Here is a 23506-nt window from a genome sequence, read left to right on the forward strand (position 1 = left end):
AGTAGCCTACAAATATGTTGATTGTTACTTGAATGCTGTTGCTAATAGAATAGTCCAGGTTGTTATATAGCCTAAATAACTCATTATCAGTATTTTTTTTTAATTTCAAGGACCCCCAGTTTGATATGCATCAGGCCACAGACCCCATTGATATAATGTTCTATCTAGGTCTCCAATCTGCTATTTCAAATCACGTTAATCACTCTGACATTGTACAAATGGAAACAGACCCGCAAGAGGCCAGTTGGTTTCATTGGTAGGGCTACTACTTGTTCGGTGACCTTTTCTTTTTTCTGTCTTTGAACTCAGGTGTCTGTGTGGAGAATGTCAACCTATGACCACTGGTATAGAGACCGTGTTTTGGAGAGGCCGGCCCCTCACAACCAACTTGTGCATGTGTCCTAGACTACCGAAGATAAAAAAAAACAAAAGTTTACATCTGTAGCCTAGCTGAGAGATGGTCTGCTCTAGCCGATGATATTTTATCACTTTGGTTAGGAAGGCTTACTCTAAGCTGTAATCAAAAGTACAGCCGACTTCAAGACTGAACACCTCCCTATGGTTTTCATTAACAACAATGACATCAGGGGTGTTAGCTGAAATGTTAGAGAACACAGAATCATCGTTACACAGGTTAAACATGCTCGGCTTCACAGTAGAATGCTTATACAGCATGATGGAGGACCTGAAAATAGAAGTGATATCTTTAGATATCAAATCCACTATTCTGTCATGCCTACTTATGTAGAGTCCCCTGTATACATGGCACCCATTTAAGATGTGGGACATGGTTTCAGCTATTTGTTCATGACCATGATGTATACAGTGAGGAGCATGGTTGCCTGGAAACCAGATGGAGAGGTTAAGTTTAGAAGGTAAAACCTGCAACCTCGCTTTCAGAGTAAAGACAACAATGCATTCCTCTAAAGCAACATGGTTTAGGCTTTTCCTGGAAATCTTTACTTCAAGTCACAAATAGTTTAACAAAGCAATATTCAATAAAATAAGTACATCAACAGAGTACTAATGAAAACATGAAAACAATAGGGAAAAAATCCCCAAAAGCTATTTGGCTTGTACCGCCATTACTTTAGTGTAATGCCTCAAATATACCAATATACAGAAAAAACACCCTGCTCATCATCACTTCAATTCCAAATGCAAGAAAGATATTACACAACAGTCATAGAAAATGTGCTGAAAGTAGTTATTCCCATTTAGACAGCAAGATACAAGGGTCTTTTACCCAAGGGATAAGAGCAACTTTATATTATTAGGAAGAAATTACCCTAGTTTAAAATTGTATTGGCTCCTAGATGTTAGACTGGTCCAGATTGACTTTGGAGGGGAGGGGCCCAGCCTCTTCCTCCTGCCCTGAGGAAGTGATGATCGCCATAGATGCTCAACTTCTCAGCGGGTACATATTGATCTACAGCAGTTGCCACAGTAGCACAGCAGATCCAGATCAGCACCAGTACAGACAGAATCAGAGTTGTGGTTAGAATCCAACCTGGGAGCCAGGGGTTCCTTGAAAGACAGCTGAAGATGTTGTAGTTGATGGTGCGGTCTGCAAACATATCTCTCTCCCTCTCCTGGATGAAGCTACGCTGGTAGTCTTTGTAAATTGGGCTGCTCAAACCGGGCAATGTCTCCTGTGGCTGTTCTTTGGCTTCTTTCTCCGGCTCAAACTTGGGAACAAACTGGATCTGTGGTTCAGTCTGGAAAATGACAACCTTGCCATCATCAGCCTGAGACAGCAGAGCTAGCGATCCTGGTGGCCAGAAGAAAAGCGGGACTGTTGTGTCAGGTACTGGGTCACAGCTTCAGCCTTGTCGACCTGTTGGAAGGTTCTTGCAATGGGGGCAGGAGCAGCAGCAGCCAAACCTTCACTGACGGCTCTCAGGGCTGATGGACTTCTGGCATATTGGTCCTTCAAAGAGCCCATCAAATCAAATGCATAGTCTGAAGAGAAGAGAGCATTATATTGAAACACACACATTATAAAAGTATAGCAGTATTTCCAAATATGCAAATTGTTGATAATTCCAAATAGTTATTGAACACACACACCGTAAGATGGTTGGTCTTTGATGGGATGTACAACATGTTGCCCTTTACGGAACTTCGGGTAGGACACTGCGTAGCGTGGTTCTCCAGCACTAGTAGTGGCCACTGTTCTGTTGCCATTGTGGTTGTAATGCATAGCTGCTAAAAGGAGCCTATGGAAAGGAGAAACATTTTATGAGAAATAATTTTATGAGAATTAATGTCAGAGATGAGGATGAAAACTGAAACGCTCACACACTGTGGGCTCCAGTTGTAAGAACAGTGCTGTTGTGATGTTTCGCGAGCCCGAAACATCACAGCAGCACTCAGGTGTAATAAAATAAATCATACAACTGGAGCCTGCAGTGTGCAAGCGTTCTCGTTCAGTTTTCATGTTATATTTTTTTGCTTAGCACCTGCCTAAGTTTGGTGGTGGATTGCGCATGTCTCTCCTCCATTTAGAGATGAGGATGAAGGCACAGTTACCAAGGGTGCAAGTGCACACCAGTCCTTGCAAGGTGCCAGCCAACAAAATAAACACTGTGGGATAAGAGTCGCCACACCCTCGTAGCTGCCGATTGCAAAAACGTATTGTGTACACAGGAGTGTGCGGTGAGTCTTTATTCTACTGTAATGAGGATAAGATCTTTTCATTCAAAATACATTTACTTAATCATTCTGAAATTTCAATGTATTGACATTTCTAATTTACATTTTTACTGCCAAAACCAAATTATCTTACGACACTGATCCTCAATAGTCTGACAGTACCTGCTATGCATTCCAAGGAAAGAGAACCCTGTGTGCTTTGGGGCAAAGCGGATCATCAGGGAGTGGAACGCCTCGAGAGAGAGTAGGTTTGGTTCTGGGGAGATAGCTGCCGGACATCTTTGATGAACAGTTTTTGTCTCACAAGAGCCTCCAGTTGAACAGCTGCTGATGAACCTGCACACATACAACATCAGCATCAACTGATTTTTCAATCTCTCCCTGATCATATGCTTTTTTTGTGAATATTTGTGAAAGGTTATTCACATGGATATTCATTCAGACCATCAACAAACTAACAGATCATGAAAAAGTGAACTTGTGCACATTCCTGAGCGATAGATACCTGGTTCAAGCCACTCCTTGTTTCTGTCCTCTCCTTCCAATGGCTCATGCTGACAGGCAGGGAATGCAGGAGTGTCATGCTCATGTATGTCTTGAGCATGATTGACCAGGCTTCTCCATTTTGCCTCCATCATGTCTGCATTGCCACTGGGAGTAGAACCGGCGGTCCAGTAGAGGTGGTTCACAAAAGACAGCTTCCAGAGCTTTATAACCTCACAGTCACGTTCTCTTGAAAGGGCATCCAACTTCTTGCCTACGGCTGTTAATGCACACACACACACACACACACACACACTTTAAAATCGCACTGACAAAATTGAACTACTGTGATTGGTCTTGCCTGCAATGTAGCCATGCAGTGTCAAGGACAAATACTTACATTTGGCAATATGCCAGATGTCAAAGAAGTGTTGTGTTCCTTCAGCACACAGCACATCTCTCACCCATTTTGCTACCTGCAGAATTGGTTGAATTGTACAGATATATGGCAGAATTTATGAGTTAACTAACCCTTCAAGTAAACTTGAAATGTATTCACATTCAAATATTTCTATTTCTAAAGTGAAAAAAATACAAAAAGTAATTTAACTATCACCACAGAGCCCCTCTCAGTTTCTTGATTGCCACAAGTTGATCGCCACATGAGACCCATTGTAACCAAATTGCCATCTTATAAACACAGGAGACTTTATTCAACAGCTTTCAGAGGTAAATATCGCCAATTCCACTGCCAACATTTATTTGGTTACCCTTGACGTGGCCTCCCTTAGTTTACACCAATATCCCCCATGATTTCTCTGTCAATTCAACTATCACCAGAGAAAGTGTGTGTGTGTGTGTGTGTGTGTGTGTGTGTGTGTGTGTGTGTGTGTGTGTGTGTGTGTGTGTGTAAATCATCCCGCCCCTCCTAGAGAATAGCCTACTTTATCGTCAATTTTAAAATAAATAGGACCATAATTTAGCAAAACACATATCCTGATGATTGAAAGGAGACTTTAAACTAGCGACTGGAAGCATATAGAATGTATTTTTATTACAGAAAGAAAATCTAGTCTAAAGTTTGTCAAAAAAAACATTCACTTCCGTTAACATAAATTCTTTCTGACACCGCAGGTCGGCACAGGGTAAAACAGCGCCACTCTGGACATTTTTTCGGCCTCATCGTAAATATGTAAGACTTGCCCCTTGGTGTGTGTGTGTGTGTGTGTGTGTGTGTGTGTGTGTGTGTGTTGTACCTGGCGGTTTCTGTCGGTGACGAGGACTGCGACTTTCAAGTCCTACTCCTTCAGTAACTTGATACTGCGTTGCAGGCCCTCTATCTCACACCAGTTGCTGTTAGCAACTTCTGAACTCTGGAGCACAACAGACAAACAAAAAACAAACCTAAACAAATGGGAATCCCAAACACAAACAAAGTAGAATGTGAGGCATGAATAACAGACCTGTACAAGCTGAAGGTCAATGACTTTATTCAGCCGGTCCTCAATAAGGGAGTATGTCCCGTATTTGGCACAGTGCCCTGGACTGTCCGATCTGTAAAAAGCACAAGGCAAGAGCAAAATGATGGATAGATGCCAAATGTCAAATACAAATTATTAATGTTGTACTTATGTGTATATTCTAATGATGAATATAACAATGAGCAACCTGCAGTCTCCAGACAGAATCAATCCTCCTTCCATCTCCTTCAGCTCACTGAGGATACTGGCTTGCTGGCTCTGCCAGGCCTGGATGACGGTGGGAATGGTGTAGTAGCGCTGATGGTGGAAGTAGGTGTTCACGCTGGTGCACTGTAGGCCAAATAGCTGGAGCATCCTGAATGTCTGCTGGGGCATACACCCTGAAAAGTGTACAGCTCCACTCAACTGCAGGTTGCACTCAGGCATGTTTCTGTGCAGCATTGACTGGTTTCGCCAAACCCTCTTGAATCCACATGCTTAACAGACCTATGAAATATATTCAAATGATCAGTGGTGGTGTACTGTCTGTGTGTACTTTCTTATGGCTGAGGAATAAAGTGAGAAAGAAGAAAAAAGCATTCAGCATAAGGTGTTATGCTGAAATCAGATTGAAAGCACTAGCATAATGCAAAGTGATAACCCGCTTCAAACTGCACTAAGATCAGACAAAACACATGAAGTCCACTATGAAAAGTGAATGCATGACATTGACGCATTCCAAGAGGGTAAACGCCACCAGGTCTTTCTACAGGTGCAGGATAAAATCTTACCCGTTGGATTTTCACAAATGTCGCCTCCTGTCTCAGTATGCTGGCTTGCGTGGCCTCACAGCAGCTCGGGCAAGTGGCAGACAGCTCCATGAGTTGGCTGTGACACACTATATACTTATCGATATAGCTGAGAAAAAAAAAAGGAAAAAAAAAAAAAGTTTGATTAAAACTGAAGAACAGTCAGTATCGTGACATGAACAGATTAGTGTAACTGTGTAGTGTGTCTTACCAAGGGGCAGAGGATGCTTCCAGGTGTGGCGAGTCATCAGAGTTCTCAGAGAAGAGCTCGTCATCAGCCTCTGGAACCCAATTGTCATCACCTTTCTTTGGTGCTGAAATGATTAGTCGGTACATCGATTAGTTCATCAACATAATTAACACATTCTGATTTTATAAGCAATTAATATCATTCAATTCAATCTTTATTCAAGACACACACAGGGGGGTCCATAGTGAGGAACACTTAAAACATATAAAAACAAAACAATAAATAAACAAGGCATATACAAACAAGGCAGGACTTTCAGCCTTATCTCTGCACATACAGGCTAGAGCGCCAGTGTCTCCATAGCTTAGATGACAGCCTAACAGAGCTCTTGGCAGGATTAGAGAGTGATACAATGATGCTGTTCACCGAGTCTGTTAACCTGTACATAAATCTATACATCAGGTTTCGTAATACAGCAGGGCAAGTGGGTACATTTATTTCTACAAACATTTGACTGGCACTACAGCATCTTGGGGCTTTGAGCAGCAGCCTCATGCAGTCGTTATAGGCCATTCATTCGGTAGGGAAAAAAATGATAGCTTAATCAAATCAATAACGATTATAATTGGTTGCACGGCCCCTCACCTGACTGCTCGCTATCACTCTGAGAGATGGTGCATTGGCTTTGCATCGGACTGGCCTCAAAGCTTGAAATGTCTGTCTGTGTTTCCACAGACACCATTTGGGGGACTGCCTGTGTCCCTAAGGACAACATCTGGGGTATAACCTGGATGCCTATAAAAAACAACAATTGATATAATTTAAGGGTAACCGTTCTCTGTAAAAAAAGACTGTTGGCTAAAACGTGCAAAGCAAATTAAAACCTACCCAAAGAACGGTGTGGTGGTCTCCGGTAGCTATACTGAGTTGCCTTGTGTTCCCTGTGTGGCTCAGAGGGTGGAAGAGAGGGTTCAGATGATGGACCAGCTTCCTCCTCCTCCATCATCATAGGCTCCTCTGTCACGTCAGGAGTCGCAGAGTGGCTTTGAAGCGTCTGTTGTTAAAAAAAAAGGAGAATTCAGTGTTTACAGGAGGTAGCCATTAAAATGAGAAAAAGTTTAATTTCACCATTATTATTAATTACACTTCCAACACCTAGACCGCAGGCAGGGCACGGACTGTGGACCTAGCTCAGTGGTTCTCAACCTTTTCAAATATTGGAAATAATTGTATATCTTCAACCCCTAGACTACAGTAACAGAACTAAGGGATGCTCATATGCAATCTACTTGATCTGATCATAACCTTGCTTTCAAGGAATCAATCTCACTCAGGCCTGTGCTCTTACACAGTGGTAAAACACATTTGCTGCCTGCTCCAAAGAAATGCCATGAAAAACACTTATTACAGACTTTCCATACTTGTGTAGGAACCCTGATTGTACATGACAAGATAGTCTACAGTACAAAATATTTTCAAATGGGGTCTGCAGCCTAACGTGTCATTGACATTACAATGAGAGCCACTGACTTAGGAAACAGCTTGCATTACACAATGATATTCTTGTACCTCAAGCATTTGCATGTGGATAACAATTTGAGCCTGCAAATAGATCACTTACTACACATGATACTAAATGTACATAGGATATCAGACATTGAATAGCAATGGTATAAAGTAACTCAGTACATTTACTAAAGTACTGTACAAATAAAAATGTATGTAACAATTTGAGGTATTTTTTACTCCACTACACCTCAGAGGCAAATATTGTACTTTTACTCCAGTACAATTATTTTAAAACTTTAGTTACTAGTTACTTCATAGATAGATTATTATTATTACAAAACATACGCCACTTCACCCCTATTTAAACTTTGATTATTTGAAAATAGCCGATCTACAAGCTCACAACTTGTGACCTTGTATTGAACTGTACTTCCCTGTGCTTGTCTTTACAAACTGTAATAAAGTATTCAATCATTATTAGAACTATGATAACGTCTGAAATGGGACATTCTGCATAATGAGTAGCCTACTCTTACTTTTAGTACTTGTATAGTATGTATATTTTGACGCCAATACTTTTGTACTTTTACACAAGTAAATTTGAATTACCAGACGTTTACTTGTAACAGAGTATTTCTACATTGCAGTATTGATACTTTTACTTAGGTTCAAAACTTGAGTACTTTTCCCACCACTGTTGAATAGCATTATAACTGCTCAGTTTCGCCTAGCTGAGGGCTCACATCACCAACATTTATACTTATAGTGTTCAGGGAAATGCTGGTAGCTTCTATCCTCCCTAGCCCTGAAACATGACTGTCATACCATGACGCTGTCATACGATGACACTGTCATACCATGACAGTCATGGTGCCGAGTCCCCCCGGTTTGTAGCGGCGTTCTTTTTTTTTTCAACTCTCACATACATAAACGTTCAGATTTCAAATATAAAGTGCTTACCCCCGAGCCACGGGTGTTACAAGGCGATCCGGACCGCTATAAGTACCCGTATCTGCCATATTGTTCAATAAAAAACATTTTAATCCGATCGCCGGTCATTTATTTATTTATTTTTTTGGTAATGTATCAGAGTGCAATACACCTCCCAACCATTAGTGTCGCATGGTTGAAAGTATCGGAGACAATTTGGAGAAAATGGCCGGCGATCGGATTAAAATGCTTTTGATTCAACAATACGGGAGATACGGGTACTTACCACGGTCCGGGTCGCCTTGTAACATCCGTTGCTCGGGGGGAAGCACTTTATATTTGAAATCTGACCGTGTGTGTACATGTGAGAGAAAAATAGAACACCGCTATAAACCAGGGGGAATCGGCACCAATACAAGCGTCATGGTTGTATACAAGCGTCATGTGAAGCATGGCTACCGTCTCCCCTTCTGTTTTGGCATCGCTACAGACGGCTTACCAGTGGTGTAAAATAACTAAGTACATTTATTCAAGTACTGTACACGTTGTGAGCTTGTAGATCGGCTATTTTCAAACATGCGCGTACTTTTACTCGCGGTGTACGGGCATGTACGGCTCTCCCGTGAAAACATTACAAACAACAGTTCTGCGTGCGGCCCCATGCGGTCGGTGTTGCCAGGTTTAGCGAGAGAAAAAAGCAACCAGGTATATGAAAACAAGCCTAAAAGGAGCCCTTCGCCCACGGTGGTCCCCCGACCCCCCACTTCGGCAGTGGCACGAAGGTGTCGAACTCTAGAGGTTAATTTTGATACCAATACTTTTGTACTTGTACTCAACTTGTGAGTACATTTTTAATTCCGGACGTTTATTTGTAACAGAGTACTTTTACTTTTACATTTGAGTACTTTTTCCACCGCTACTTTTGATAGTTGGAACATCTCTTCAACACTGCATTGTACTCACCCTCACTCCATGAGCGGACAGTAAACAGTATCTACATTGAATAACGTCCTGCAAATGCTAACACATGTTAGCGTCAAAAAGCTAGTTAGATTAGATCCACACTTACCCGAGATAAACCAAGTTTGTTTACTGCAGCAGCAGATCATCCACTCCCAGAGGGTTGGCCAGGTCACTGTATAGACGGCACAGCGTCTTCTAAAAGTCTCACCCGGTCCGGAATCCCAGTCTATGGGAGATGAGATCCCCTTGGATATAGTGCTCCTCTCTGAAATGGGCCCCACATATGACTGAGCCCGTCTATATCGCCGGAAGTCCCACCCACTCCCATGTTAAAAAAAACGGGAAAGACCGTCCCGAGTTGCTTCCGGAAAAGCATATCCGGGTTCCGCTTTTTACCCCCCGGTCTCAGTAGCGGGGGGGGGGCGGAGGCGGGGGTGGGGAGACGTGCATTAAACTTTAAAGGAAACATGCAGTCTAAATATAATAAATATCCAGTTGCTTAATTCACCACTACTTTTGCGTTTGAAACTTAGAATCTCTCTAAATATTAAACTTTCACAACAGCTTAAGTAGGCTACAAACTTTGAATTTCTCTAAATATTATTTACTTTTATATTATAAAATATTATAAAAAAAAGAGACATTGTATAATGAGTGAAACAGCTATGATACAGTCAATATAAGTAAATCATTATATGATAGCCTTAAGAGTAACTTTTTATATTTTTGGGACATGTTGTTATATTTTTTATAAGTATAACATATGGTTGATTAAAGTGTTTAATCAATTTATTTGATAATACAAAATCTATTACAATTTTTCCTTTACAAATTAATTAAATAAATAATAAATAAAAATAATCCCTCAAAAACCTGCTTTTTGAAGGTTCTCAAACGTTCAACTGAACTTTTTATTTATTTTTTTATTCCATTTTCCTCACCAATGAAACCTGGCCTGATGCCATGACATGAATTCCCTGCTACTGAGACAGGTGGTAAAAAGACCGTTCGCGTCAGAATTAACTTACTTGTTAACTATGTTATTCCCTTAAGCTTTATAAAATATATAAAAAACGTGTTTAATAAAAAATAAACATTAACTGCTGTTCAGCACTTTGTAACTCATGTTTTGAAGAGTGCTATATAGGCTAAATACAGTTATTATTGTATTATTATGTAGCCTACTTAAACCCTCTATTTCCAGTAAAAACGGACCTAGTTTTCTTAAATGCTTTTCTGTCAACACCAAATCTCTCTACCAAAAATAGCAGATCTACAAGCTCACAAAGCGACGTGTTGTGAGCTTGTAGATCGGCTATTTTTGGCTTATGTTCCCCCCATGCTGGGGTTCATGTGGTTAATACTATCCTAATTTCACAAACCTCTGTTTGTTTGTTTGTTTGTTTGTTTGTTTGTTTGTTTGTTTGTTTGTTTGTTTGTAGTCGTGAAGCTGCCCCTTTTCAATTTCATCAAATCTCAGCTCTTATTAACGTTTATGTGTCAAACAATGGGACATCGCGCTGCAGCCTGGGTTGCCAGGTTTCGCGCAATAAACAAGCAGCAAGGTCTATGAAAACAAGGCCAAACAAAGAGAGCCCTACAAGCAACAAGGTCTATGAAAAGAAGGCCAAACAAAGCGCCTTCACACATATACATTGCCTCTTGGAAAACAGCCGACCTACAAGCTCACAACGCGTCCCCACACCCACCTGCGCTTTCACAACCAACGCCAAAAACACACTACGACCAATAGTGCGCCCAAGCCGCTTACCATAGGCGAACATGGCAACGCGGCTCCCGTGGCATGGGGGCGCGGCTTGACGACGGATCGGCACGTGGGGAGTGATCACCCGCACGGATTGGCCTGCTTGCTCCGTTTCCATGGTTACGACTGACAGGCCGGCTGCAGAACTCCGACAAAGGCTCATTCGTAGTCTGACACTTGTTGGGGAAACAACAGCACTCACTAGTGCGAGCGGAGACTCTGTCCCTCCTTTCCCCCACCACCACATGTTCTATGAACTACCAATGACTATGGTGCCTAATAGAACTGCTCTTGAGGAGTCTTCAGTTCTGTTAGTTCTTTGTGTTCCATTCTTTTGTTTATTCATTCATTCTAGTATTTTGTCGTAGTATTCATTTGCTTTGTTATTTACTCCAAGTTCACTAAACGCATTGTATTCATTATTACTCTACTTCTGCCATTCTTGAGTAATAAATACAATTTAATACATCCAAGTGCTGTGGTTTCCATCATTATGTTGCGATCCTTAGACTAGACCTAAAGGGTCGTAACACTAAATAAAGTACATCAATCAATCAATCAATCAATCAAACCACAACTTTAGCCCAATTTTATACCTAGGCTATTTGAAAATAGCCGATCTACAAGCTCACAATGCCTCGCACCACATATCAAAACATTTGCACTTTGGAGAGTTCTGTGGTTTTAAAGAATGGCTTGTTCACAAGTGTGCACTCACACACGCACACACACACACACACACACACACACACACACACACACACACACACACACACACACACACACACACGGTGGCCCCCAAAAAACACTGTTACAAGACTCTCCCTCCCACTCTCCCTGGATTTTCACATAAACAATAAACATAATCAGCACATATAATCATCAAGTCTCCTCTACTCACAATTCTGACGTCTTCAACTGGAATGAAACTCTCCAAAAATCAGTCTCTCCCTCTATCCTCATGGACCCATGGGGGTCCTGGAAGTCACTTGACCAATAGCAAGCTTCGCCTACCGTCACCCCCCCCCCATGTCATCTGAGGCCCTCTCTCGCTCTCCTCTGGAGATAAGTAACTTTAAGGTATTTCTGACCAACAGCCTTCCAAAGAAGCGGACCCATGGGTGTCCTGGAAGTCACTTGACCAATACCCCTCACCCCCCATGTCATCTGAGGCCCTCTCTCTCTCCTCTGGAGATAAGTAACTTTAAGGAATGTATGACCTACAGCAGTACTCCCCTTCATGAATCTATAGTATCCACCTCTGCCTGTCTATGTCAGCCTATCATTCTGGTAACATCCTAAATGAGCAGGAAATACATAGCCTACATAATAATAATCATTATAATATCACAGGCGACGGATGCGTACAATAACTCTACACGCACACACACGCACACACACCGTGCCCCCCCCCCCCCCCAAAAAAACACAGTAAATGTACAAGACTTCCCTCTCTCTGCCCCCAGGAGGGGCGGGATGATTTGATTGACAACCTACACAACCAATAGCATTCATTCCCCGCCCCCCCGCTCTTGATTGACAAGCTACCCAACCGCCTACTTTTTATCTTCTTCTTATATTTCAACTAAACTTTACAACAAACGCCTCCCCCCAGTGGATTGGAGTGGTAATACAACTACTTCTTCTCCTATTATAATTTTCTAGTTTGATCTTTCTATCGCCCCCTACTGACGGGCAGACGGTATTGCAACTTACTCCCCGTGTAACTATGAATGACAAATAAAATAGGCTGAAAAGTGTTATTCGCTCTCGAATATTCTAAGAGGAGATAGGTTTTAACTGTTTTTCATATAATTCAAAATGGTGGGAGATCTAAAGGTCAGAGGTCAAAAGTCAGAGGGTGAAAGTTGTTAGGCATGAGGAGACGCATGTGTGCATCGAAGTTTCATGGCTGTAGGTCAAACAGGGCATGAGTTGTACCTGTTCAAAGTTGGCATTTTCAACTGAGTGCTATAGCGCCACCTTTTGACGAAAGATTGTGAGATTAATTTTTTGATCGTTTTTCATGACCATCTATCATATGGCCGAGTTTCGTAAAAAGCGTATGCACGGTTCAGCCAGAACTGGCAAAAACGGCAGAAGAAGAAGAAGAAGAAGAAGAAGAAATGGAATAATGCCAATAACAATACGGGTCCATGCTGGAAGCCTGGCCCCGTAATAATCAGAATAACAATACGGGTCCATGCTGGAAGCCTGGCCCCGTAATAATTATGTATCTGAAACTGGATGTGTGAATCCAGGCTCTAGGTAGTTAAATCACAATAGAACATCTTCACAATAAAACAACAAACAGGTGAGTCCAAACAGATACGTACATGATGAGTCATTAGATAATGAAGGGCATGGAAATGCAGTTTAACTAGTTTGATTATCCTGATAGGCAGCAGAGAGAGAGAGAGAGAGAGAGAGAGAGAGAGAGAGAGAGAGAGATTGTTTCTCATGTTTGTATTGTTGAGCTGTATCATTCTTTTCTCCCTTTTGAAATGTAAGACAGCACAGAAACATCAGCAGATAGTAGCCATTCAAGAGAGGAAAGGGTAGAGGGAGAGAACGACTGGTAATAACATATTATGTGTCATAGTATATTATGTTTATATATATATATTTTTTTCCATTGTTGACCTGTATCATTATTTTCACGCTCTTAGAAAACAAGACATTCCAGAAGCACCGCCCCATGCAGCTGTAATCAGGTCCACTCAACGCCTTCTGTCACAGAACCAAGGTAAATTTATACTAACTTTACCAAATCATTACATTGAGAAATGTTTTTATAATCACTTATTTTTTTCCCATCACATTGGTGAAAATGTTCTTCCATATTGGTCTATAAAGTGTAGTGTAGGTGAACATGGTGAAATGAAGAACATTTAAAGGTTTAACTGTGGAATGGATAGAACATGTTTGTCTCTCGGAAGAATCCACCTCAAAACAACCACATTGATTGATGAACTTCAAAACAAAATGAAGTGAACACCGTCAAGTATACAACATGGCCGTCAACTGATTTGATGACTGATGATGACAGGAAGAATGTATAGTTTTAACCGCTTAAATATATTATTGTTGATTATTGTTTTTTAACTGTAAATCGATACACAGATAATCGATACTTATAGATTTTTCATATTCCATCCTGATTGGCAAAGATTGACTTCCAAAGTTTGCAGGAGTGGCTTGTTTTGAACAAAATACCGCAAATCATGAACACAGCGTCCGATTGCGGTGAAACTTTGCACGCACATTCGCACTACATTGCGGAACAAACGCCACGGTTTTAACTTTACCCTATTATAGCCCCACCCAGGAGGCCGTCAACTGATTTGATGACTGATGATGACAGGAAGAATGTATAGTTTTAACCGCTTAAAACCTGTATATTATTGTCGATTATTGTTTTTTAACTGCAGTAGTGGCTTGTTTTGAACAAAATGCGGCAAATCATGAACGCAGCGTCCGATTGCGGTCAAACTTTGCACGCATATTCACACTATGTTGCGGAACAAATTCCAGCGTTGATGGAGATGTGTTGCTCACAGTCACACACACAGACACATACACATACACACGGACACACACACATGGACAGACAGGATGGAAAACAGTCTATTTTCAAACATTTTAGTACTTTTACTTTTGGTATTTTAAGTACATTTTTATGCCAATACTTTTGTACTTTTACTCAAGTATATTTTTTAACTCTGGACTTTTACTTGTAACAGAGTATTTCTATATTGGAGCTGCCGCTCCGTCCGAGAGGACGCGGCAGACAACATGTCCCTGGCTCTCAGTAACGTGTCCAAACCAGCCATGCAGCAGAGCGAAGACAGACTGCTCACCTTCGTAAACTGGCCCTCTCGCATCCCTGTCCGTCCCGACCAGCTGGCCCAAGCCGGCTTCTACTACGTAGGTAAGGACTGTGTATCAAAGCAGAGTTGCCAACAATTAATGTAGTTGATATTATACAAAATAATGGTTATAAAAGCACTGGTCCGGTGTAATTGTTATGGCTGGACCTCACTACCGCCGGTTACACATCGCTATTCCTCCACATCGCCACTTAGAAGATTGACTTCCATTCTTCGGAGTGGAGATGTTTCCCATTTGTTTTAAAGACATCGCCATTCCGACTGTGACGCATTGCTATTTATAAACACCGCCATTCCGACTATATAATCACAATGAATGTGAATGAATGTAGGCATACTTGGTAAAGCATCTCATGCGCATTAATGAGACACTTGCATCTGATCTATTGTCAAATCAGCCCAACATCAAAACACCATGTGTGTATTAATGCTTCATTAATCCTCCTTTATTAAATAATATTAAAGTTTACACCTGCCACAACCATAGGCATATGTCATTTTTGTGAACAGCACTGCTTTCTTTTTGTCATCTCCAATTAATTCTGGGCCTTTAGTTTGGAGACAATGGAGAGATTCAGTTTTAACCCAGAATGAACCCAAATCTCAAGCGCAATAGTTCAGGGTTCTCTCTAAATCCTAAGTGTATATATCCATGTTACTTTTGTGAATAATTATGATAGGCTACACATGAGCCAAGCTTTCAGAGTCCATTATTGCGGTGCGGGATGGGGCGCGCTGCGCAGGTCGACACGCAACAAAAATAAAATAAAAAGCATTATACCGTCTCTCTCCCTCTCCTCTCTCCTGTCTTCCCGTCTCTTTCCTCCTGGTTGGAATCATCTGAGCTTAATATGTTAAATGTGTTGCTTATTTGCTGCCTCTAATGAATTAAAAATCATTGCAGAACGACACGCGCATGGGAGGGAGATCCGTTGTCATTTCATTGTAGATTTAAAAGCAGCCTAGTATTAGCCTACTATTGACTGTACTACAATATGGCTTGGTAACATGAACATGAACTTGGATGCATCACAGCGCCACGCCTTGTGAACTATAGGAGATTACATATTTTCGAAGAAACTGTAGCATTTAAGAAACTAGGAAAAATAAATTAAGCATCCCTGCGCAACTTGGAGCTCTCCAAATTGCCACATTCAGATTGAAGGATTTTTCTCACCTAATTCACAACAACTGTCGTGAATTCTAACCACCAGAAGTATGATCAAATTAATCTTTCACCTTAATCTGTCCACTTACTATAATAGTCCAAATGAAGTCTTCAAGAGGCGTCCATGAGATGAGATTGCGCACAGCTGTCCACCGACAGCCTGGTTTGGTTTGATATTAGACCAGACTGGACAGTGGACACTGCATGTGTCTCAAACCAAACGAGGCTGTGCGTAAATGCTGTGCAGTGCAATAAACAAATTGATGCTATTATTATTATTACCCTTATTATTATTATTATTATTATTATTCTTATATTATAATTTAGCACATTGGCGTGAGTGCGCTCCCACGGACGCCCTGCATGGGTCTGTCTGTCTGTATCTATCAGTCTGTCTATCTATCTATCTGTCAAGCTCTTTGCCAAAAATAGCCGATCTACAAGCTCACAACGCCTGGTGCTGCGAGGTGTTGTGAGCTTGTAGATCGGCTACTTTTGGTGCGAGTGAGTGTGCTGACTGTGCTCCGACGGATGTCTGTCTGTCAAAGGTCCGCGGCCGTAACACGCAAGCTCTCTCTCTCTCTCTCTCTCTCTCTCTCTCTCTCTCTCTCTCTCTCTCTCTCTCTCTCTCTCTCTCTCTCTCTCTCTCTCTCTCTCTCTCTCTCTCTCTCTCTCTCTCTCTCTCTCTCTCTCTCTCTCTCTCTCTCTCTCTCGTGTGCGTCTGTCTACAAACTAAGTGCCTTTGATCCTAACCACCTTTGATGTGTGTGCCGAATGGGCCATCAAGTTTTTCTGATCTCCCAGTGGGGAGCTAACGACCGCTGTTGATTCATTGACTGAAGCCATCCACACCTATTTAATTGTTGTTGTTTTTTTCCTCGAAAGTTAGAAGACTCATGGAGAAATCATGATGTCATCTCAATCACCTCAATCAATCATGACTGAATGGCAGCTTGCTCTCCGGTCCCAGCCAGCTGCTGGGGACTATTTGTGGGGAATTAGGAGAGAAGGAGAGCTGTGAACTTTGCCTATACTGTGCACCCATGCAGGCAGGGATGTGCAGCACGCGCTAAATAGGCCCATGGTTTATTCTGGTATAGGTGGAAAGATCACCCCCCCCCCCTTTTAAATCATTAATAATACATTCTTAATTTATAACTAACTAGAGGTCCGGTCAAGCTCTTTGCCAAAAATAGCCGATCTACAAGCTCACAAAGCTAAGAAGATCCCCAAGAATGTTAGCCTACAGTGAGCTATATGTACAGCACACGTTGTGTATTATTATGTTATTACATGCACTTATGTGCGTAATTACGCACGTGTAAAATTCCGCTGTTACGGTAGTTGTTCCACTCAGAGGAGGGGGGGGCACCTTCATGTCAGGAACCCCACAAATCACAAATTATGTGTATTTGGCCGTGGACCCCAGAGAGGAGGGAGAGAGAGAAAGCGCATATGGAATGCTGTGTAGTGTGTTCTGCAGACAAGTAGCCTACATCAAAATTTGGGGGTCCTTGGCATGACAAGGACTTTACTTTATTTAGTAAGACATGAGAACAGCAGTACATGGAAGTACAAATTCGCAATACAAGGTCTACTAAACTGGAAGACTCATTAAGCACTGAGCTTGTTTAAGATGAGATCCCCATGCACACAAATCATGATGACAAAGGAGGCATGTATAAGATAGAGGCCTATACTTCTTTTTTCAAACAGATCAGAATGAATAAATCAACATTTTGTGTCAGTTGGACCCCAGTAAAATGTACTGGGTTCATTTATTGAAATCAAGTAGCCTGCCCTATACTGTGTGAAATAAGGTGTAAAGTAGGGTAGTTACTTTACACCTCTGCAGACGCGCTGAGCAGCGTTAAGTAGCCTACATTTACTCAAGTACTTTACTTAAATGTTGTCTTATATATTACTCTGTGTCACAGACAGTGATTTGAACCGACGGCAGGCGTATATAGTAGCCATAGAGGCGAGAGTCTTCAGACTTCTATTAGAAGGGAGGTTTTTCATTGAATAGAGGTCACTATTAGAGGATTTAGCCTACTCACAACGCCTCATAGTGCTAGGCATTGTGCGGTTGTAGATCGGCTATTTTTGGCATAGAGTGTAGAGAGAAAAAAGAGCAGACCACGTAAAAAAAAAGACATATATATATATGGAGAGAGAGAGAGAGAGAGAGATATGTTTCATAATATAATAATATATATCTGACAAGTAACTAGTAACTAAAGTTTTCAAATAATTGTAGTGGAGTACTATATTTGCCTCTGATGTAGTGGAGTAGAAGTAAAAGTATTGGAAATACTCAAGTAAAGTACAAATACCTCAAAAGCGCACTTAAGTACATTACTTAAGTAAATGAGTTAAATTCCAGCTGTCTTTATTGTTATTATTATCATTATTAATATTATTGTTAATATTATTGTTATCATTAAATAGCATAATATTATTATCAATAATAATAATGGCATAATAATAACAACAATGATAACGATAATAATAATAATAAGGGTAATATTAATAATAATAATAATAATTAATATTAATAATATATATTAAAAAACATACTCTCTCGCCATGCCTTTTGGCCTGGCGGAGACGATAATAAAATAGGATGATGGGGGGGTTCGTTTTTCTAAGTGGGGATGTTTCTAAGTGGGGATGTTTCTAAGTGGGGATGTTTCTAAGTGGGGATGTTTCTAAGTGGGGGTGTTTCTAAGTGGGGGTGTTTCTAAGTGGGGGTCTGTCCCCACTACCGCCCTGTTAAAGAGGAGGTTAGCAGCACAGAGAATTCCTCACCACCTGTACTTTCATGACTGTGTTTAATATAAATGACTTTAGCTTCACACTGAATTAGACTTTTGTATGCCAATGAATTCCTTTACACACACATTTGTGTGTTGTCACTGCTGTTGTATCCTACTGACTCACCTGCCAGTGAGGAGCTCGCACCGGGAGGACATAGAGCCTCCGTCCTATACTCCTATACTTCCCTGCTCACAAGTGCCACCCCAGCCCGTAGGATTACATGGCCTGAACACAATTGTTCGTATAGACGCTCAACAAAGCCGGATGCACCGCGGTGAATTCTAACCCCCTTTTTACAAGTGATTATTAAAGATGGTGACAATAGTCTCCATTCTCCAACTTTTGTAAACACAAAATATACCGTGATTAATGTGGCAGTCGGGGAAACAGCAGTGAGTAGAAACGTAAATAAAACGTAATACTTCCCTGTCCCCGGGGGAGGAGAGTATTCACAGTACTGATGCGATGCTAGAGTGCGGTCTATCCAACACCAACTCAGGCCTCCTGAATCGCCTCCTGAAAGCCCTCCACACATTCATATCTAACACCAGGGCCTTGAGCTCCACTGGGTTGTTAGCTAAGCTGTCGCACCGCAGTGCATCTAGGTAGGTGGTGCGCTTCTTACCTTTCCTGGCTTTGCTCCCACAGTGTCAGTTTGCTTACCACTAGTTCCAGGTGCCTGACTGCAGTGCCCTGCCAGCCTCATCCTTCTCTCTCTCTATTCACGCCTGTCCTTGATATCAGGTAATTGAACTGTCCTGCGTTTCAGGCTTGCGTGATTGCGTGAAGTGTTTCTGTTGTTACGGAGTCCTGCAAGGCTGGCAGTCCGGAGACGATCCATGGGTGGAACACACTAAATGGTTTCCCAGGTAAATACCACTATAAAAATAATCAAACAAATGAATTAATTGAATAAATGCTTAAGAAAATGCACACATCCCTGTCGGGTGAAAACCTTTTATTATTGTTTGAAATAAAGAAATAATAGTTAAAATAGACAAGCTAAATCGGCTATTTTCGTAACTTTTATGCAAAACTCTTGTATGACATTAATCTATACGAAGAAACATAAAAAGTTGAAATATGGAGAAACAAGTTTCTGACCGACAGCAACGACTGTTACCATGAACAAATTAAACCTTGTTAAAGGTGCTATATTGTCAGTATTAGCTGCATTATCAGCAACATTATTGGTAACAACAATAGGCCTACTGCAGGCCATCATAATGAATTCAATAAATCAATTAGTTTACATAAATGTGTTAATTCATGTTCCTCTGTTTTTTTGCAGATGTGAATATGTGCTCCAAGAGAAGGGACAGGAGTTTGTTCATCAGATCCACGCTCGTTTCCCTCAGCTGTTCAAACAGGTTTGTACAGAACCGCCCACCTTTCTGGATTGGAATGTTCGGCATTTGAAAGAACACTCTAGAATAAAATACATATGAGTCCAAATGATAATAAGTCAAGAAAATAAAATAGGCGTGTGTGTGTGTGTGTGTGTGTGTGTGTGTGTGTGTGTGTGTGTGTGTGTGTGTGTGTGTGTGTGTGTGTGTGTGTGCCCTCTTCTTACAGCTCCTTACAGATAGAGACAACAGCTCCAGGGAGTGTGTTGTGGATCCCCCAGGTGAGCATGCAACAAGAGTGGCAAACTCTTCTTGCTCCTATGAGGGTAACATAGGGTAAAATTGTAAAAAGTGTTGAATTGAACTGCCTTGCATCTTCTATGATTAAAACCAGTCGCTTAGGTGTTTTTTTTTGTCAGACACAAGTTGTTTGATTGATTTATAAATGTTTTTTATTGACTAAAATGCATATGAACATATACGTTTACATAGCTGTCAAATAGTAGAGGGGTTAAGCAACTTAAACTTCAAGTCATAATGTTGGTATGGAAGTACTTTAGGGCAATGGAAAAAAATAGATAGGCCTACAAAGACACAAGTTAGATCTTACTTCTTTTGTTATACAAATATTATTATTAATAGTATTAGTATTATTATTATTATTATTATTATTAATGATATTAACAATAATTATTATTAATTATTATTATTAACAACAGGGGTTAAATGTGCTCATTTCATTGAAATGCATGCTTTCAATGGGCCACTCACTGAAATAAGTGTGATAGTATTATATGGATGCAAGTGCTTGGTACTTTGTAATGAGGCAACATGTTCATAACTATGTTCACAGTTGAATTGAGAGACCTAATGCTTGATGGAAAAACGTGATCATTTATAATGTTTTATGAATATTGTTATAAAGTATTGTACTTATCGTAGACATGGGTTAACTTGGAGTTGACCCTGTACTAAAAAGGATAAAACAAAAAAAGCTTGAGAGCTCATCTCCATTGTGGTGCATGTGTGTGTGTGTGTGTGTGTGTGTGTGTGTGTGTGTGTGTGTGTGTGTGTGTGTGTGTGTGTGTGTAAAAAAGTACCACATGTTGTGGGGGAGAGACATACAGAAAAATGTAATCAATACTAATGCATTCATTTCCAATATACCAGACAACTAAAATGCAGGGGAAAAAATAGCCTAATAATAATGTATGAATAGAGGTAGCCTGGAAACCAAACAAATCTGCGACAGGTAAAATAGCCCTTGGCAGATTGGTCTGGCGCTCCTTGGTTTGGATTACATTTGAGGGTTGACCAATCAGAGCCCACTATTCAAAGTAGGACATTTTTTGCTATGATGTTTGAATCTGTTTGTAAACCGCCCCTTGGAAATGAATCTTCCGCACCGACGTTCCAGACTAATACCTACGCAGTGATAGTAGTCTGGCCATGCCAGGCTAGAATAGAGGCACTCTTATTGACCATTTTCACATGGCAACCATTTTGCACTTACTTCATTATTGAGTGATTGAGTATGAAGTAATACCAATATTTAAGTCTTGAGTAGCCAGAAGAAAAAAAAAGAATGGGCTAAAACTGGATGGAAACAATTCAGAAATGTAAAAAAATCAAGGCTTCAAAGAACTAATGGAAAGACTTCATGGCGGTCCTTCATATAGGCTATTATCAGCAGTGGGCATAAACACAGCTTAACTATTGGCATACCATATGGTTGCATCTCTTTCTCTCTCTCTCTCTTAGTGGTGGACCTCGGTCTGGGTGAAGAGCGCACTGAGGACGCGATCATGATGAACACTCCGGTGATTAAGTCTGCCTTGGAGATGGGCTTTGAGCGCAGCCTAATCAAGCAGACAGTCCAGAGTAAAATCCTGACCGGAGAGAACTATGAAACAGTCGACGAGTTGGTTTCAGAGTTGGTTTCCAAAGGTATCTAACTTTTTTCCACCAATCTTTTTTTCTCTCTCCATGTCCCCAGTTTAGGGGCTCCATAGATTACTGACAGATTGTGACTTTAATGTTATTGTCTCCGCCAGGCCGAAAGGCATGGCGAGAGAGTATGTTTTACCCCCTGTCCGTCCGTCCGTCCGTGTGTCCGTCCGTCCGTCCATCTGTCCATCTTGCGAGCAGCTGATCTCCAGCACCGTTGGCCCGGTCACTGCGAAACTGTGCACACACACTCCCTGGATGCCAATTCAGAACCTCTGCCCCAAATGTTTCACATGGGCCTGTTATAGCGCTACCAGGAGGCCGATTTGTGCAAAACCCATTTTTGGATATTACTCAATTTCCAATATACCAGACAACTAAAATGCAGGGGAAAAAAGTAGCCTAATAATAATTTATGAATAGAGGTAGCCTGGAAACCAGACAAATCTGCGACAGGTAAAAAAAAATAGCCCTTGGCAGATTGGTCTGGCGCTCCTCGGTTTGAATTACATTTGTGGGTTGACCAATCAGAGCCCACTATTCAAAGTAGAACATTTTTTGCTATGATGTTTGAATCTGTTTGTAACCGCCCCTTGGAAATGAATCTTCCGCATCGAAGTTCCAGACTAATACCTACGCAGTGATAGTAGTCTGGCCATGCCAGGCTATAGAGGCACTCTTATTGACCATATTCACATGGCAACCATTTTGCACTTACTTCATTATTGAGTGATTGAGTATGAAGTAATACCAATATTTAAGTCTTGAGTAGCCAGATGATCAGTGATATGAGACTGATATGACTGGTGACGTCTAAATTCAAAGAATGGGCTAAAACTGGATGGAAACAATTCAGAAATGTAAAAAAATCACGGCCTCAAATAAACAATGGAAAGACTTCATGGCGGTCCTTCATATAGGCTATTATCAGCAGTGGGCATAAACACAGCTTAACTATTGGCATACCATATGGTTGCATCTCTTTCTTTCTCTCTTTCTCTCTCTTAGTGGTGGACCTCGGTCTGGGTGAAGAGCGCACTGAGGACGCGATCATGATGAACACTTCGGTGATTAAGTCTGCCTTGGAGATGGGCTTTGAGCGCAGCCTAATCAAGCAGACAGTCCAGAGTAAAATCCTGACCGGAGAGAACTATGAAACAGTCGACGAGTTGGTTTCAGAGTTGGTTTCCAAAGGTATCTAACTTTTTTTCCACCAATCTTTTTTTCTCTCTCCATGTCCCCAGTTTAGGGGCTCCATAGATTACTGACAGATTGTGACTTTAATGTTATTGTCTCCGCCAGGCCGAAAGGCATGGCGAGAGAGTATGTTTTACCCCCTGTCCGTCCATCCGTGTGTCCATGTGTCCGTCGATCTGTCTGCGAGCAGCTGATCTCCGGCACCGTTGGCCCGGTCACTGCGAAACTGTGCACACACACTCCCTCGATGCCAATTCAGAACATCTGCCCCAATTGTTTCACATGGGCCTGTTATACCGCCAACAGGAGGCCAATTTGTGCAAAACCCATTTTATGAAATTACTCATACAGATTTTGTCATGCAAATCGGTACA

General features: G+C 41.3%; 2 protein-coding genes across 4 annotated transcripts in view; one reads left to right on the plus strand and one right to left on the minus strand.

Moving 5' to 3' along the window:
* Window positions 1-947: 947 nt before the first annotated feature.
* On the minus strand, window positions 948-9234 carry LOC311038902 (uncharacterized protein). 2 transcript variants are annotated; one of them, XM_084048527.1, is made up of 13 exons: window positions 9106-9234; window positions 6486-6651; window positions 6243-6392; window positions 5619-5721; window positions 5390-5516; window positions 4807-5105; window positions 4602-4692; window positions 4395-4511; window positions 3539-3614; window positions 3161-3418; window positions 2818-2991; window positions 2071-2219; window positions 948-1962 (listed from the first exon to the last, which is right to left on the minus strand). In XM_084048527.1, the coding sequence occupies exons 2-6, from the start codon at window positions 6604-6606 to the stop codon at window positions 5097-5099; spliced, it is 510 nt and encodes a 169-aa protein (XP_083904653.1). In that variant the 5' UTR covers window positions 6607-6651; window positions 9106-9234; the 3' UTR covers window positions 948-1962; window positions 2071-2219; window positions 2818-2991; window positions 3161-3418; window positions 3539-3614; window positions 4395-4511; window positions 4602-4692; window positions 4807-5096. The 2 variants fall into 2 exon arrangements, with proteins under 2 accessions (XP_083904653.1, XP_083904654.1); XM_084048528.1 differs by having other exon boundaries at window positions 4807-5164.
* Window positions 9235-13210: 3976 nt separating this feature from the next.
* Window positions 13211-23506, plus strand: part of LOC311038464 (uncharacterized protein) — a 125795-nt gene continuing 115499 nt past the window's right edge. For both annotated transcript variants that reach the window (XM_084048001.1, XM_084048000.1), the window contains exons 1-8: window positions 13211-13342; window positions 13434-13510; window positions 14508-14695; window positions 19412-19511; window positions 19934-20012; window positions 20218-20269; window positions 21750-21935; window positions 22944-23129. In XM_084048001.1, coding sequence (XP_083904127.1) covers window positions 14560-14695; window positions 19412-19511; window positions 19934-20012; window positions 20218-20269; window positions 21750-21935; window positions 22944-23129 — 739 coding nt within the window. In that variant the 5' untranslated portion in view covers window positions 13211-13342; window positions 13434-13510; window positions 14508-14559. The remainder of the gene's footprint in view (window positions 13343-13433; window positions 13511-14507; window positions 14696-19411; window positions 19512-19933; window positions 20013-20217; window positions 20270-21749; window positions 21936-22943; window positions 23130-23506) is intronic.

Source organism: Gymnoscopelus microlampas (assembly GCF_963454915.1).
Source record: "Gymnoscopelus microlampas genome assembly, chromosome: 22".
NCBI classification, from domain to species: domain Eukaryota; kingdom Metazoa; phylum Chordata; class Actinopteri; order Myctophiformes; family Myctophidae; genus Gymnoscopelus; species Gymnoscopelus microlampas.

Coding starts and splice junctions, on each gene's coding strand:
- LOC311038902 (XM_084048527.1), bottom strand. CDS start 6,606: ATGATGATGGAGGAGGAGGAAGCTGGTCCATCATCTGAACCCTCTCTT. Junction 5,722..6,242: donor GAGTGATAGCGAGCAGTCAG/GTGAGGGGCCGT, acceptor TAATCATTTCAG/CACCAAAGAAAGGTGATGAC. Junction 5,517..5,618: donor GAAGCATCCTCTGCCCCTTG/GTAAGACACACT, acceptor TTTTTTTCTCAG/CTATATCGATAAGTATATAG.